An 18,034-nucleotide genomic window follows, 5' to 3' on the forward strand; every position below is an offset into this window, starting at 1 on the left:
GTCGTGCCTTGGCTGGCACGTGAGGGTGCGTCCAACATCCAAAATTTTTATAAAAATATAAGGGTGTTCGTGTTGTCGAGTAGATCACGTTGGTATATTCAAATACCTCATTTGAGCAACGTATGAGGAATTAATCCTAGGCTTTGTTTATGTGCTAATTAATTAACGTAAAAATCGTTGTATTGCATATAGGTGAGACATACCCCGAGAACGAGCGTGGACAAGCAAAGTTAGGCTCCTGCTACTTATCAATGAGTGGGCATTAATATATATATATATATATTTATTTATTTATTTATTTATTTATTTATTTATATATATTTATATACAGTTTTCAGAAACATTTTTATATGGAACTATGCTTTGCTTTCCATGTCGTAAATAAGTTACATTTTAAATATTGCATTGTTACACTTGTGAATTGTATTATGTGATGTTGCAGAGACTCAGGTAAGCTTCAGGTGAGTACTATGTGATTGAATGGGTTGTATTGCATTGGTATGCACACATTTATTTAGAGTTCATCATGGCTACACCCCGATATTAGTGCTCCCGCCCGGGGCTAGGGCCAGCCTTCATATAATTGTTCACCTCCCGCACCACACGCTCACCTTGAATCCAAGTCTGGTGCCAGCCTGTCGTACAGACCACAATAGGTGGTTTTGACTTGTAGGTGATCCGCGAATTATCGCACAGCCTTCACGTGATTGTAACACTTGAGCGTACATATTTATACCCAGCCTGTTGTACAGGTCACACTAGGTGACTCCAACTCATGTGCTAGCCTAGATTGATGAGTTATAGGTCCAATCGTACAGGTCACGTTAGGTGACTCGAACTGGCATACTATTTTATATTGGTTTCACACCTGGCTTACATTTATTATTGCTCAGATATCATGACATGGCATACTTCAGTTTTCACTGCTCTTGTGCATTGGTTTTCATACCTACGTAGTAGTATTTTCTGAAAACTATACGGGTTTTACGATGAGGGGTTATTATGTTCATAAAGATAAATACGTTTTCAAACGCTTTGTTTTTGCCCCCTCACCCTTTTGTTTTGCGTCCCTCCAGGTTCTAGGTAGCTGTTCATCCTTGGTGGCTCAAGAGGACTACACGGCGGTTCTGACGTTCTACTAAATAAAAGTAGGGATCTTCTCCCTGTTTGTATAATTAGTACTTGGTTAGTTCAATTGCACTTTCGTTTTACCTATGCTTTGATATGCATTTATCTTATACTTGATCACTTTCATACTCTTACATATTATCTCTAGTTAAATATGTTTTGTTTTGTTTTTTTATTTATTCGCATTTTCTTATTATTATCACTTTTGTTACGCACTTGACTACGTCACCCTCACGTGACGACCAACATGTCTCAACTCCGGTCGAGGTGTGTCAGAAAATTACTGAAATACCCAAACCAAAAAAACCCAAACCCAAACCAATTAAAATCGAAACTGAATTATGCCGAAAGTCAAAATACTAAAATCGAATAAATATTCGGTATGGTAATCGATCTCCATATCCCTTTTTTCAGTAAAAATTGAATTGAATTGACTAGAGATTTAATATAATTGTATATATAGTTGAATTAATATTAGCCATTGGTTGAATCTCAACTGTTCGTTTAAACTCAACTTTCTCCCTCTCTCACAGCTTCTTACTCAAATTCACACACACACCCTTCTCGCTGTCTTCCTCAATCCTTCTTGATCCTTTTCGGTATCACCACTCACCACCACACTCCTTCGGCTTGCATAAACTCTCTCTTCATCTTGACCAACCACCACCCATTCCTCTATCAAGTAGTCGTTGATCTCATCTCTCTCTTCATCTGCCTACCAACTAGATGAGAAACCCTTTCGTTTCAGTCGTTGACGTAGAGCTCCGTCAATTCTCAACCAGATCTCTCGATTCAATCGTTAATGTTCGTCTGTCTCTCCCCTTTATCTCCCTCTTTTAGAATTAAGGTTTTAAATTTTCGAACTGGGGGATGAATTTCACAATTGGAGGATGATTTTTTAGTTGGGCCTATTTTTTTTTTTTTTTAAATGGAATTTTGGTTTCCTAAACCCGAAAAAAGAAATCCAAAAATTTGGGGATTACCAATTTTCAGTTCTTGATATTTTTTTTTTCTTATTCTGATGTTTTCAGTTTAGTTTTCGGTAACCATTTTTCGGGTTAATTACCAAACCAAAACCAGATCTAAGTTTTTTTTTTTTAGAAGGGAGAAATTAAATTAAAAAGCAAAGCCTCTAGGGCATCCATTACAAACAAATATAAAAGAAGATGCACTCAGAAACTGCATTGATCCAAACATGATCATAAGAGAAGGATCAAACAACCGAAAGTGACAAGAGTATCAGCAATAAAATTAGCTTCATGAAACACATGGGCAAAGTGGATGTCTTCAAACCAACACTTGAGAGAAGTAATGTCTATAAAAAGGATTTTAAGCTTCCAAGACAACGTACATTTTGAAAGCACAACATCGATGATTAATTTAGAATCTCCTTCCACTAGAACTTTTGAAAATCCAGCTCTCCTAGCATGCACCAGACCCATCTGAAGGGCCATATCCTCAGCCGTCATCACACTCGCATGGCCAAGAGAAGCAGTAGCAGCAAGAGTGAGACCATTGGAGTCTCTTAAGCAATCTTAGCAACTTGGTATGGGTGGGGATTGGTGTTTCTGTTTCCGGAAATCAAGTTATTTTTAAAAGCCTGAACTTGCCAACAAGTGAGGAAGGTTTTACAAAAATATTGCTTAGAAATATTAGGGGGAAGGTTCCAACTAGAAGGATTTAACATCCAATCAAGCAGAGGTTGATAGGGAGGAAGCAAAATATGAAGATTAGAAAACCTCCAAGCATCTAGGGCAAAAACACATCTTACGAAAACCAGCCCTAAGTTCAACCATTCAAATCGATAAACTCATTTCATGGTATTTTTTATAAACGGTAAGGTAATCAACACTAAATTCTTTTAAATTATGAAAAAGAAAATTCAAACACGAACGTCGTGTATGAATAGTCTTAACCAATGAAACATATGTTTTCAAAAAAGAAAATTGTAAATGTTTATGATGTATTTAACCAGGGTGCCATTTATCCGACAACCAAAATTGAAAATTAGACGGTTGCTATTCACTCTCCTCCATTCCCCAAGTTCTATCATACAAGCTCTCATTGTCATTATGGGCAATTTAGTCTTTTTAGGGGGCGTTTGTTGCGCCAGACTATCTCGGACTGGATTAGCTTCAAGGACTAAGTTGGACTGGCTTAGACTAGACTAAACTGGACTAACTTAGTGAAGCGTTTGGTGCAGTATTGGACTAAGAAGCTGGATAATAACAAATTCTAATATTATATTATTTAATATATAAATTATTAATATTTTATTATGATCTTATCTTTTTCTCCATCTTTTCCTACCATTTCCGTCCCACTTTTTTCCTCCTCTCTCATCGTCCCAACCTCTCCCTCTTTTTTTCCTCTTAGAACTCTCAATTCATGTCTCTTTCTCATTCATGGTCAAACTTCTTATTGATTCCAGTCTCTATTTCTCTGTCCTCCCTCCCTCTCTAGCTATGCGTTGTTCGAACGGAACCTCACGGCTCCAATTTTCCCGACGAGTTGCAGGTTTCCCGATGTGTTTTCCAGCCAACCCTCGTTAAATTGGATGAAGTTAGCGCCGCCAAAAAATTCATCACATCCCTGGACCGAGATCTTAGCTTTGAATGCTCGAATCTGTCATGAATTTGAAGAAGCCCAAACAGGCCGAGACTTCCAGGCCATTTTCCGACCACATTCGACCACATTTTGGCCTCGATTCAGGTAAAATCGTAATCTTGTCACTCCCAGCTTCAATTTGGTATATTTTATATGAAAGTTGGTTGTGAAATGGATCTGAAAGAGAGTCGGAAAGTTAATGATTGATCTAGGTGACCGGAGATGACGAGGAGTCTGTCGGGAGTGGTCGTTGAGCATGACGAGGACGAAAAAGAGAAGATAGTCTTAGCTAGTCCCATGGTTATTGGGGGGTCTCGCTAAGACCTCTTAGTGAAGGGTTTTGTCCATGCTAGTCCCCTTTAGTCTCATTAATGTTAGTCCCAGCATGGAACAAACACAGTATTGGACTAATAACTAGTCCAGTCCAGTCCAGTCCAACTTAGTGAGGGCAAACAAACGCCCCCTTAATGTATAACCTGGGCTCCACCTCTGAGATTGGAATAGGGGGTAAGCCATTTAGCCATTGGTCAGTAGCTAGTAGGCAAGTCGAAGCGGAGGACATGAAAAGTGACCGGTCACTAAACAGAGGGAGGGAAATAACGTACACGTGTCAGGAACACAACTGTCGGACCTTATCCTAGCAAGTGTACACTTGAGACCACAGTATAAAAAATTGGAAAGAATTATCTCCCCTTCTCTCCTATCCTCTCACACTTTTCATTTTTGTCATTCTCCTTACAAAAAAATTAATATAAAATGTTAACGTGACTTATTCATAACGTTCAAATAGAAAGGGAAGGAAGATGAGGGACAAAAAAGAGAATCCCAATCTTTGTCCAGGTACTAGGCGGTTGACCACAATCGCGACTAATTATTAGGCGCTTAAAAAATAAAAAATAACACGTCACCCCGACTATACACTCACTTGGACCACTTAGGTCGCGATTTTCACATAAACAGAAAAATAAATAACTTTTATTTTGCATTTTCTTCATTAAATTGTAAGAGATTTGTTGGATCTTGAATGAACACTCATTATATATTTATTCTCCATATTTGTAATATAATATAGTACTTTATAATTTATATGTTATTCTATTTTGTAATTTATTTGTCTCAATAGAACTATATATTTTAAAGTAGGTAAATATTTATTTATATTTTACATGACAAATTTAAGTAAAATTACCCAATAAAAAAAATAGTCTATGGAAGCCCAAACGCTAAGCTACTGCCTACTACTCAACTAGCCTTTTAGAAGCTTGTTATTAATAGTAAGCAAGCAAAACACCCACTCACCATTTGTTTTATTAGAAGAAAAAAAAAAAGGAAAAAGAAATAGAATAAATTTGAAATTGGATTACAAGTCCGCCCTTTCCTTGTAACAAGTGCAGCTGGCGCGCACCCTTTTCTCCTCCCGCTTTCTTATTTTTAGGGAATTCAAAGCGTGGGTCCCCCTTTCCCTCTCTATCTTTGTCGGAAAATGATCCTTACCAGATCATTTTATTGGAGATTATGGAGATCCGTGCCGTGATCGTTTATCGTCCATCTTACGATCAGATGTCATTTCAAAAATTAAAAATTAAAATTGAATATAAATAATACCTAACGAAAACTGACTGTACAATGTATGATGAACGGTTACGATCAATGGATCTCCAAAAAAAGGATCTAGCGGATTTAAGATAATTTTTTCTTAAAGTAACTTTATAAAAAGGATCATTTCAAAATTTAAAATTTAAAATTAAATACAAATTAAAGATAATTTTTTGGATAAAGTACAAAAAACTATCTCAATTATTGATGTCACGACATTTTCATACATCATCTTTTAAAATTGACAATATCATACCTCATCTTTATAATTTATGCCAATGTAATACCTTCCGTTAGCTTGACCGTTTATTTCTTAGTCAAATGTTGACGTGACTTGATCTGAGACCCATTTTCTATTAAAAATTAATAAAATATTATTAAAAACTAAAAACAAATTATTTAATAATTTTTAAATATTAAAATAATAAAGAAAAGTAAAAAAATAAAAAACCCTCACGTCCCCTTTCCCCACCCCCCTTTTCTCTTTTCTCCCCCATCTTCGTCTTCTTCCCCTTCTAGCGCCCTTCCTGCAACCCAGGAAAAAGAAGAAGAAAAAAAAAAAAATACCAATTTATCACCCCCCCCCCCCACACTTGCGATTTTCTCCGACCCCCCTTCCTTTCTTCCCCCCTCCCGTCTTCCCTAAACATGCACCCATTACCTGCAACCCAAAAAAAAAAAAAAACCCAGGAAAAAACCCAGATCACGTTGAGGTGGAATGGGGAAACCTTCGTGATGGGGTGGGAGTGGTGGATTTGGGGTTGGCAGGGGGTTGGGTTTTCTTTTTTTGGGGGGGGGGGGGGGGCGGAGGAACTGGGTTTGGTTTTTGTTGGGGGGGAACGAACTGCGTTTGGTTTTTTTTTTTTTTTTTCCTTCTTCCTGTTCTTCTTCTTTCTGGGTTGCGTTTTTTTTTTTTTTCTTTTTTTGTATCTTCAACAAAAAATAAAAAATTTTAAAACCCAACCCCCCCCGGAAGAAGAAGATGGGGGAGAAGAGAGAGGGGGGAAGGGATGAAGTGGGGGCTTTTTTTATTTATTTTTTTTTTAACTTTTGTTTTAATATTTAAAAAATATTAAATATTATTTTTTGTTTTTAATAATATTTTATTAATTTTTTAATAGATAGTGGGCCTCAAATTTAAGCCATGTCAGCATTTAACTGAGAAATAAACGGCCAAGCTAACAGAAAGTATAACATTGGCACAAATTCTAAATATGATGTATGACATTGTCAATTTTAAAAGATGAGGTATGAAAGTGTCGTGATACTAATAGTTGAGGTAGTTTTTTGTACTTTACCCTAATTTTTTCTTAAAGTAACTTAAAAAAAAAAAAATGTAGACTATTCAATTTAATTTATGAATATTTTAACCTAAAAATATTCAGATTCCGACAAATATTGAAAAATCACAAAACCGATATCATGAAAATCGTGGAACACTATAAAAGAATATGAAACACATAATATATATATTTTTTAATTAGTTTAGCCATTGGATTTAAATTTGAACCGTTAGATCTTTTTTTAAATCATTGGATTTGATCGTATGAAATCTTAGCAGTTGGATTCAATGAATTTATAAATATAAAACTACAAAAAATATATATATGGTGGGCCGACCCCACTACCCAGGGAGAATCATAGGCTAAATTTGTCCCAGAAATGAGTTATGAGTTAAAACTCATATTTGGCCCAAGGGTTGGAGCAATATAGGGTAAGTTTAGAATATAAAATTTGAGTTTTACTCCAAGAGTTGGAGTAGGTCTTAAGGGTTGTTATTTGCTGCAGCTCTTCTCATGCTAAACCTCCTATTCGTGGACTTTTACATATCGATTGACGAATTATAAACCTACTCCAACTTACTCCAACCATTAGACCAAATATAAATTTTAACCCAAAATTCAATTTTGACGCAAATTTAGGCTAGAATTCCCTCTAATTGGTGGCCTGGCCTACCATATATGTGTACTTTTTTTTTTTTTAGTTTTATATTTTGAAATTCATTAAATCCAACGATAGCAAAAAGATCTAACGGTCTAAATTTAAATCTAACGGCTAAAATAGTTAAAAAAAAATATTTTCATGTATTTCATATTCTTTCATAGTGTTTCCCGAGTTTCATGGTGGTGATTTAGTGATTTTTCAATATTTATCGGAATCTAAATATTTTTAGGTTAAAATATTCATAAAATTAAATTAGGATAGTCTACATAAATTTCTTCTTAAAAAAAATTACTTTAAGAAAAAAAAAAGTATCCTAAATTCATTCTTTAGTAATTTCGGGTTTAAAATTTAACTCAAAAATGTTGGAGTAGAAAAACTATTAATGGGTTAAAGTCTAAATTTTTTTAGTTAAAACTTTGAGTTTTTTAATAAGGACAAAATAAAGAGTAAAGTGAATAGTACCAAGATTGACTTTTTAGTGTAAAAATGTGGTTTTTCGTTAAACTGAACAGTACTGCGAGCTTTTCGTTAAAACTCTATTTTTTTTTTATTTGGTGACAATTTATTTGATTAACTAGCACTATATGGAATTTTCAAATTATGAAAAGTTGAGTGGGGCCACCTATCCCCAGTAGCCACTGCCTGCTTCCGTCCATACACGTGAGTTAGTAATACCGCATGCTTGATATTGCAATTCAAAATGTACCAACAAAAATGAACTGTTAGACAATTTGGTAAACAAAATATTGAAATACCAATAGGGAAGGGGAATTGGTTAGCAATTTACTGGTCTTGTGTTACAAGGAATGAGAACCAAGATTTTAGCACAACTTATGTAAAAAAACACTACATACACTTGCAAGCTTAGGGAAAATTATCAACAAACAACAAAGTTGACATCCGAAATCTTTACGTTAAACGTTGCCATAACAACTAGCTTCCAGATCGTTTGCGGGCATGAACACGATCATGTCCTGCATCTGTATAAACCATGCTTCAAAGGGAGAAGGTACTGTAGAATTGTGATAAACATTACAGGAAGAATTGGGTAAGTCTAGCATTACTCTTTTAAAATCTGAGCTGCATTTTCGCAGCTTAAAAGCTAAGGACTGGTTTGGTATTACTATGCTTTGAAAAAAAAACTGATTCTGCTGTGCTGTGAGAATAAGCTCATTTTTGTTGCATCATGTTTTCAGCTTTTTTTTACCTAAAACTATGAAAATAATCTGTTTTTAAGTGTTTACCAAACATTTTTTTGAGCTCAGCTTTTTTTTATACCCACTTTTATAAAAACATCTCAGTACCAAACCCAAATTAGAATGGAGGTAGAAGAGACGAGACGGCAAAGGCTACCATAGATGGAGGTAGAAAAGTGTGAGTTAGGATCAGAGATGATTGTTGGACTGAGTTTCTGGGTTGACACTTTTTTAATTAATTATTAAATTAATAAACCTATTTCTAATTTATTTTTAATTTAATTAGACTAATGAGACTCATTTATGTGTCGCATGATCACATAACAAATTTTTTTACAAAACTGTGATGCAAGGATGACATTGATTTGCGACAGCTAGAACTACATTGATCAACAGATTCACGGCACCTGCAGCAAGATAAACCAGAGTTTTCTTCAACTCAACTCAACAAAGCTTGAACCCGGTATCTAAGTTTGAATAAAACAGAATCCATAAAACCAAAACAGTTTTGCAAATAGGGAATTCGAGATCTCCAGTATACCTAGAACGACTTCTCCTAGTCCTCGACAATGATCTCAACGGGCAGCCTATGACAGGTGAAGGAGAGCTGCATTATGTTTACACATACATAGCTGCAAATAATATACGTGTATCACGGTCACCTATCATATTCTCACGTTGCAACACCGATAACTAAGCCTTACCGGCATGTTTGTGTTGGAACAGAGAGAGAACCAAAACGAGAATGGCAAAGACAAATCACTGAAACTGAAACTGAAAGGCAAAGGGTCACAACATTTAATTCTATATGCTAATTTTTAGTTTTTTAGAAAGAAAAAACCTGTCAGAAGTTACAACAAAGAAGAATGGTTTTCTAAAAACGAAAGAAATGCCTGAAAACTTGGACAACTCTGTCTCTTCCTCTCTTGTTTCCCAATCTACTTCTATAGTTGTATCCAAGGTTATAGAACCTGGTATAACGTACAGTATCACGATGCATCCATCTAAAATTGTAGCATGGTTCTTCAAAACGAAAGCTGAAGACAATTGTCGAGTACTAACAACATTCTTCGGCACATTTCATCAATTCTACCTTCTGGCCTCACCACCAATCCCACCAGGCCCGCTTCCACCATGACACACACAGCCCTCAAAATTGCATCACCATTTGATACGTTAATGCAGTGGTTCAAACCCCAGTCCGATTATCTAACTCCCTGGGACAGAATTTATACCTAGTCGAAATCAGTGGACTGCTGGTTCAGAGAACATGGTAGAGAATTGGCTGAAACCTTGCCTATCTCACGCCTAAAACCATTACTTAGAGATCCCAACTCTGTTACGTCATCATCACTATCAATGGTTTTTGGAGTTGCACGATTTTGATAACTTCTGCGCTGGACAACAAACACATTGAAGTAATAGCTTACCAAGTCTTCCCTTGTTTTTCTAAGAAACCACTTGGATGCACTATCCCAAAAGGAAGAAGAATTTGAGGTATTTCCCTCAAAAAAAGGGGAATTTGAGTGATTGAACTTTACCAAATCCTTGAATCTCTTTTCTTCTTCAGCTGTCCACCGAAGAGAAACTTCCTCACCCATTCGATCAAATCGCCAATGATAGAACAAGGAACCAAGCTCTCTCTTCAATTTCATCCTAGCCTCGGTAATGTGAAATCGGAAACATGCAACAGAACCTGGAAATCCACAGCCACAGTTATCTTGTCTTCCTTGGCCAATAAGATCTGTTTCACTAAGGGGGCCGTCTTCTTCACGTTTCAAGGGCCATACCTGTGTGCCTAGCCATTTAATATCACTTTCAGAAGCCACCCCAGTCCATTCAGGGACATCAGCTTGAGCATGAGCGCCTATAGAGACATCCTTTTCGTGGGGATTCTCCTCAGACGTTGCATCAGTGGCCAATAAATCAACTTCTGCAGAAGCTTTCTCCATAGAATCGTTTTCCACCTCTTTTTTATGGCAACAAGGGCATGATTGAGATTTAACTGAATGAGGAAGCCTTTCACTGCATCGAAACCTCCCTGAGCACTGGCGACCAGCAACAATATTATCTTCGTACAACAATGGATGCATCTTTAGCTTCTTCTGCAAGTTTAGACCATGATCTGTTTATAAAATTGGAAACTAATTTACTTTCATACATGGATATTCACAGTTCCAGGAAAACAAAAATTGGTGCAGAAAAGGAAAAGGAAGAGCATAGTTAGACAAACTTAATGAACAAGAAGCACCTGATCAAAGAGTTCGGATATTGCTGAATTAAGTAGGGTTGAGGTGTGAACTATCTGGAAACCTGTTTAGGTTTGTAGTTATTAAGGTGGATGGCGATATCATATTGTGGAGGTTAACTTACTCGAGGCCGAAACAGTGGCAACTTATCACAGGGGATGATATTCATCATCTCATTAATAACTTAAAAATTTAAAGATACAGCAACAATTCTTTAATTTCATAGATAAATGTTACGGAGCAAGGAGTACACTCGAACGATTAACTATACTATGCATATAAAATTCAAGAAATGGCTGTAGTCAAGAAGCAAAAGGAAAAAACATTTAGGGAAACACACAAACAAACAAACAAATGTACCTGCTGGAGACATTCTTCAGTCTTTGAATTAACATTCCTTCTTATCAGCAATGCCTCCTTTGCTCTAAGTGCTTGGACCCAGCACTCGTCATCGCTCCTATGCTCTTTCCACTTTGTTGGCCCTGGTATTGCTCCAATTGAAGGATCATTTGGTTGCTTTGCAACGTGGACTACCCAGTTTAGCATTCCTACCAAGTATTCTCGCTTTCTTTTACGATCATTTTCCTTTTTATTGAGACTAGATAGTGATATCAAAATATCACTCTGATCGTAATTACAAACTTTTTCGTCATCATCACCATTGCATTCTCCAGACACTAGATGAACCTCTCCATCACTTTTGCCCTTCCGCTCTGGCCAACCCGACAACAAACCTCCAAACTCTCTCACCAACTCCGAAGACAACGGATGCAAATCCCCATTTCCCGAACTCCTAGTTTCACAAATCTCCCTAAACCATTTATCCAGCTCATTCAAATATTTAAAGTAAATCAATTTCACAGAACACATTGCTTCCTGATCAAAACCCAATTCATTGGCAACAAAAGACCACAAAATGTTCTTCGAAACCGAATCAATCCCACCTCTATCTTTCACCACACAGAACAATTTGAACAAATCAACAGGTTGCCTATCACCAATCACTGCTGGGACAGGCCTAACAAAACCACCTCCATCACCAATTTCCTTAAGAAAAACAGCTAAAACTCGATTAAATATACATCTTAGCCTACCCATTTGATCACCCTCATCAAAATCCACACCATCCTTTACAGAACCAACATGATTGGTTTCAGGAAAAACACCATTTTTCTGACATGTGTCATTAGTTTCGACGCAATCTGAGACAGACCCAGCGGTTAAGGATGACCATCCTGCCATGAACTTCGATTTGACTAATGAAAACCCAACAAGAATCTTTGTCCCAAAAGATAAAAATTCAAAACAACAGAAACAAATGATTTCAAATTTTGGGCAGAGGGTGTGAGACCCCTTGCCCTCTTTTATTTGCAGAGTGTTGTGGAAATGTCGTTTGTTACCTGGACATTTCTGGGTTGCTTCTTTTTGGTTTTGGCTTCGGAAAGCAGCCACCTTTGTGAATTTGCAGAAATGCGGAGGCGGCAAAAGGGACAAGGGGATGAGCAAGGACAGGCAAGAATAACGTTGGAATTGAGGAAATTGTCGGAAAAATGATAGCGGGTGACACCCTGACAGTACCAGGTGGACTCAAAAATTTGTTTTGGACAGAGATTAGATTACACACACACACACACACACACACGTATATATATAAGCAGAGGGAGGAAACAAATGTTTATACTTTATTGAAAGCGGAGACAATGCAAAAGAGAAAAAAAAAAAAAAAAAAAAAAAAAAAAATTCTTGAGAGAAACAATTCAATGAATCTAATTTATAGATTTTTTTTTTTTTCTGGCCAAAGAAATAGAAGGTTGATTTTGAGAGATGTGTTTTCTGAAATGGGTGGATTTATGAATTAGATGGGTCGATCTAATATTATCTATGTCTTTGTATCTCTTTGGTTTAACTGACGTTTAAAATTTTAAATAACCATTGATATGAATATACGACGTGAAAGCTATTTACGTTTTCAATTGTACTCTCGATTTCCAATTTAGGACTATAGGCATACATTTGCGCTAAGACGCGGGAAGGATTAAAAGAATGTGCATGACATGGCGCTGGAAGAGCTCTGAGAACATACTCAAAATTAATAAATATATTTTAAAAATATAGATCGGCACATGATATAGAAGGGTTGGTATAATCTACCAATATATTAGATTAAAAAAATCAACCAACTTTTAGTTTTGTGATATTTCTTTCAATATAGGTCCTATTTTCGAATCACCATTTTTAATTTATCCAAAAAAAATGAAAATTTCAAAAGGGAGAAAATAGTTTTATGAATCTTTCTACAATTATTTATTTTTAATTTGGGAAATTGGTTGTTTATGTTTTTTATTTGGCTTTTCAAATTTGAGTATATGGTATTATGCAATTTTGTAAGATGCATTATTGAAAGTTAGTGATTGTGCTAGCATTTATTTTTTTTTAACAAAAAGAGTTTATTTAAAAGAGTAAAGCAATTAATGATACAAAACACAAAATCTATCCAAAATGGGAATAATATTATAAATCTTAAGCAAAAAACAGAAATAGAAATATATTTATTAATGGTTGATTTGCATAAAATTAATAAAAAGTTACAATGTTAACAATATATCAACAACATTTATGTTAATTATGAATAGGTCATCCATGTATTGCGATACTTAAATATATTTAAAATAAACAAAAATTACAAAATATGCCACTACAACTAGCACCCAATTCGTCTAACACCCCTTTCTCATATTTTTAAATATTTTGGAACAGATCAATACAGATTTAGACATTGCAACCCAATGTTTGTTTCCTGATTGTGTTTGTCACATTTGGATTCAGACGCTGTGTTTCAGTGTCCGTTTCATGGTTCCGTTTGTTTTTCACCACTCACATGCCTCCTACGCTTCACACCTTGCGTGACTCCTAATTTTTACATTCGGTTTCAGAAACTACAATGTAATATCCGTTTCCTTGTTTTGTTTCTTTACATTTGGATTCAGACGTTGCGTTGCAATGTCCTTTTCCTAGTTTTATATTTCCCATCACTCACACGCCTCTTACGCTTCACACATCGCGTTAGGGGTGGGAACTTGGAATCAAAACAAACCAAACTACATGTAACAGTTTGGTTTTTGCGGTTTTGAACCGGTTTTGGTTTGAAACCGAACCACAATATGGAAAAACAGTTTAGTTTTGGTTCTAAACATCTAAAACCGCACTGAAATTGAATTGGACACAGAAAAATAAAATAAATACTTAATTTAATACCAATATTAGGTAATTTATTTTGTAGACTTTCTTTGTTTTGTTTTTTCAATGTGTTTTGTTACTCTTGTAGGCTTTTTAAAATTTATAACAACTAATGTAATTTGACACATCCCAACCCAGAATGTTCACTAGGACTCCAAATCGAGTTGTGCTGGCCAACACTTAGATGGTGAAGAAGGCATAAAGTATAGTGATGTGGAAAATGTGAATAAATTTAAACCTAAAAGTACCTAAAAACAAGAGTGCGCTGTGAGCGGGAATGAACCAATTTCACACGCGACGTCTGACAAGGTTCTAAAAAAATGCTAGACGCTAGTTGGGCGGCGGGCTAGCGCCTAGTGCCTAGGCGGCTAGGCGGGGTCTAGGCGGATTTAGGTAAATTTCTTGTATATCTTGTCAATAAATGCATATTGACTCTTACAAAAAATTATACTTGTATGAAATACATAAATAAAAGAATAAAAGAATGATAAAATGCAAATAAAATATCTAGCAAGTCTAGAATTTAAAAACATATTAGGCATATACATTTTAAATGACTATATCTAATTTTTAAAGATTAAGAGTAAAAATCCGGTTAGGTGGTTCATAATAAAAAGAATTCTGAAAAGGTGCGTATGCATCCTTTCCCCTGTCCATTCCCAACTTCCCATGCCTCAAATCAGCCAAGACCCATGCCTCACATCAACCAAGACAGTCAGAAACTCCTAAACCAAGGAGTCCATTTTGATGCATTGAAAACCGGAATTTTTTTTGTCTTTTTTATTCTTTCCTTTTCATCATCCTCTTCGTCTTCTTTCCGTTCCCTCTTCTTCTTCTTCTTTTTTCCATTTTTCCTCTGTAATTTCTCCTTTTTTTCTTCAATTGCTCTACCCAATTACCTATCTTCTCCACCTAATTAAGTTTCTTGTTTCCTCTCCCTTCATTCTTATTCGCCTAATTTCCATCTTCTTGCTCTGTATAATTTTCCAAAACCTAATCATGAGTCCAGTCAATTTCCTCAAGCACAGCGAAGAAATCATCTCCGGCGAAGAAATATGGGCTTCCAGGTCAAAGTTCTCGTTTTTTTCCTGCAATTGCACTATTATTTTCTGATTCCTTCTACATATCTCTCTCACGTTTGCTCTTACCTCACGCTCTCTCGATTTCTCAGTCGTCACAATCACGGTGTAGTGAGACGGAAAATTTTAACAAAACCATCGCGGAGGTCGCTTAGCTCAGCACCTAGCCCGCCTAGGCACCGCCTAATACCCATGCTGATTTCTTGAACGTTTTTGAAATAATCGCAGCGGCGGCCCGATGCCCAGTGCCTAGGCGGCCACCCAGACCGCATTTTAGAACACTGCGTCTGAGCATAAGTAAAGTACAGTAGTGTGGGTAAGGATTATACCATTAGGCGTAGCCACCTATACTAAGATTTGCCAAGAATCCTCGTCGATGCGAACTTTCAGCAGCTAAAATCTGGAGGGGTGCAAAAACAAAGGTGAGTGGGCCTGAAACTAAAGTTTTTAATAAAAACCTTTTGAAAACATTATAACCCCTTACCGTAAAACCCGTATAATTTCCCAGAAAATAATAATACATACGTATATATAAATCATGCTTGAGAGTAATGAAAACCAAGTATATGCCATGTCACTATCTCAGCAGTAAATATGTAAGCTAGGTGATATAAATCAATGTAAAAGTGATATGCTAGCTGAAGTCACCTAATGTGACCTGTACGGCTGAACCTATTGCTCATTAATCCAGCCGGAGTCACCTAATGTGACATGTACAGCTCTAAACCTACACACGAGTCGGAACCACCTAATGTGGTGTGTATGACAGGTTGGGTGTAAATAAGTACGCTCAAGTGCTATGATCACGTGAAGGCTGTGCGAAGTATCGCAAGTCACTTACAAGTCGGAACCACCTAATGTGGTATGTACGACAGGCTGACACCTGACTTGGATTCAAGCTAAGCACGCGGTGTGGGAGGTGAACGATCACATGAAAGCTAGGCCCTGGCCACGGCCGGAGCACTAACACTAGGGTGCAGGATAATGAGCTCTACGTGCATCAACTCATAATCAACTACCATGCAACCATACCGTCAATATATACTCACATGAACTTACATGGGCCTCCGAAGCATCATGCAATATTATGCAAAGTTATACTAATGCATATGCTAAAGTGTAATGCAATTGACATGGCATTTAAAAACGTAAATCCATTTAAAACAATTTCTGGGAAAATGAAAAACATATATACATATATATAGAAAACCAAAAATCCCACTCACCTGAAGTCCGCGCTACAACTCCCTAGCACAAATATCAAGGCGTCACGAACGATCGGCGCCTAGAACAATTATCAAATCATGTCTTAGACTTCTTATCAATAGAACATATAACTTACATATCCTATTCGGGAAGATCCGTACGTTAGATTCTCAATCCGTAAGTTTCTAATATCCTCAAATATTACGTATTATAACGTATCAAAGTTTGGTGACGATCTAACGGTCGGATCGTCGATTGCTATAATAATCAAGTGGCGAACCTTAATGAAACTAAGTTCAAATGACGGAAATTCGCCAAGTGGATTTCACCAATGAAATCAGGGTATTAAAATTTAGACTAGGAAGATCAGGGGAAGTCTCGGCCCATGCGTCGCTGCAGGTGGTGGTCGGCCGCCCTGACTCGCTGGAAACTTCAACTATTTCTAAAAATTCTCAAACTTCACAGAAATGAAGATTTTAGTGAGTAGAGAAACTTTCATATCTGTGACCAAGGCCAATTTGGACGGGAAACATCTCCAATTCCCTTCGATCCGCCGAAAACCCCATAAAAGGTGAGCTTCAATTCTCATTCCTCGATGTTCCGCCACCCCTAAAACTGATTGGGCTTTGTTCCAGGGCTCAAGGGGAGCCTAATGATGGTGGTGGTGGTCGAAGGAATCACCTTCGGGAATGACGGATCGCCGCCTAAGACCGCCGGACCTATCCACTCGGTTCTTCACGTAATCGGGTCTAATTTATTCCATCTTTGGGTGGAATTGGTAGAAGAAGGGTCAATGAGTGGTGTGGTAGGGATGGATTACTGCTATTTGCTGCAAAAACAACAGAAAACCACCGGAATTAACACTGGGTTAAAACCGAGTCGCGCGGGTTGGCTGGGTATACCGGATTAGGGTGATCTGGTGCATCCCTTCTCTTTCCTTTCCCCTCCTTTCTTGTCTCCCCCATTGGTCACTTCCCTTTTCATTATCTTCCTCATTGGCCGGTTCTCCCCTCCTTTCTCTCCTTTATATTTCATCTCCACCGCCCAACTTTTCTTTCTTTGAATCTGGGCCACACACGTGGCTATCTAGATTTGGCTCCAAAAATCTGGAGCTTTCTAGAAGTAATTAATTGACCATTTAGTCCATAACTTTGTTCGTTAATAACTTCTTCGTTATAACTCTAAATTGCGTTTCATTTGCGCCCACGCGTCTGTAGTGATAAGTACTACAAGAATATGCCAAGAAAACGAACCTTACGTGACACAACATGGCAGTCAACAAAAGTCAACACTTTGCCTCGAAGGGTATTTTTGTAAATTCACATTTAAAAATCATAATAATTGGGGACGAGTCGTTACATAATTTGTATAGTTTATGTATTTGTATTTGTAGAGTTGGTCAAATTGAATTCAACTATCACCTCTCTTACTCTTAATCCACAACCAGAACAACAAGCTCCAAGCCAATCTCAAGCTTCTAGTTCACAAGATTCAACAGTTTCTCATCCATCGGTTTCATTTTCACAAGATGTATGGTCTTCCCAAGTATCACATTCTCAAGCATGTTCACAAGCTCATAGGCCTCCTACGAAGAGTAAGTGTCCAAAAATAAAGGGAAAGAGAGGGGGTTGAACGATGCAATTAGGTTGTACTAATGGCATAAAGCATTTAGTTTGCAAATTGTTTGAAACTGAAACCAAAACCATTTGAAACCGACTTGAACTGCAACCAAATGGTTTGGTTCCATTTCAGTTCAAGCTTCAAAACCGCACTGCAAAAAAATTTGGTTTAT

General features: G+C 36.9%; 1 protein-coding gene across 1 annotated transcript; it reads right to left on the minus strand.

Annotated features, from left to right (window-relative positions):
• Nucleotides 1-9,219: 9,219 nt before the first annotated feature.
• Nucleotides 9,220-12,367, minus strand: LOC103963884 (AT-rich interactive domain-containing protein 2-like). The gene is made up of 2 exons (XM_048589778.1): nucleotides 11,081-12,367; nucleotides 9,220-10,576 (listed from the first exon to the last, which is right to left on the minus strand). The coding sequence occupies exons 1-2, from the start codon at nucleotides 11,960-11,962 to the stop codon at nucleotides 9,707-9,709; spliced, it is 1,752 nt and encodes a 583-aa protein (XP_048445735.1). The 5' UTR covers nucleotides 11,963-12,367; the 3' UTR covers nucleotides 9,220-9,706.
• Between the last annotated feature and the right edge of the window lie 5,667 nt (nucleotides 12,368-18,034).

This window comes from the organism of the source record quoted next, unplaced genomic scaffold (genome assembly GCF_019419815.1).
Source record: "Pyrus x bretschneideri cultivar Hongxiangsu unplaced genomic scaffold, Pyrus_bretschneideri_v1 Contig3, whole genome shotgun sequence".
NCBI lineage: Eukaryota > Viridiplantae > Streptophyta > Magnoliopsida > Rosales > Rosaceae > Pyrus > Pyrus x bretschneideri.

Bases quoted from the DNA above. Each gene is read 5' to 3' on its own strand.
- LOC103963884 (XM_048589778.1), bottom strand. From the start codon at position 11,962: ATGGCAGGATGGTCATCCTTAACCGCTGGGTCTGTCTCAGATTGCGTC. The intron at 10,577-11,080 runs GTACATTTGTTT...CTAAACTTGCAG, and splicing joins CTGAAGAATGTCTCCAGCAG to AAGAAGCTAAAGATGCATCC.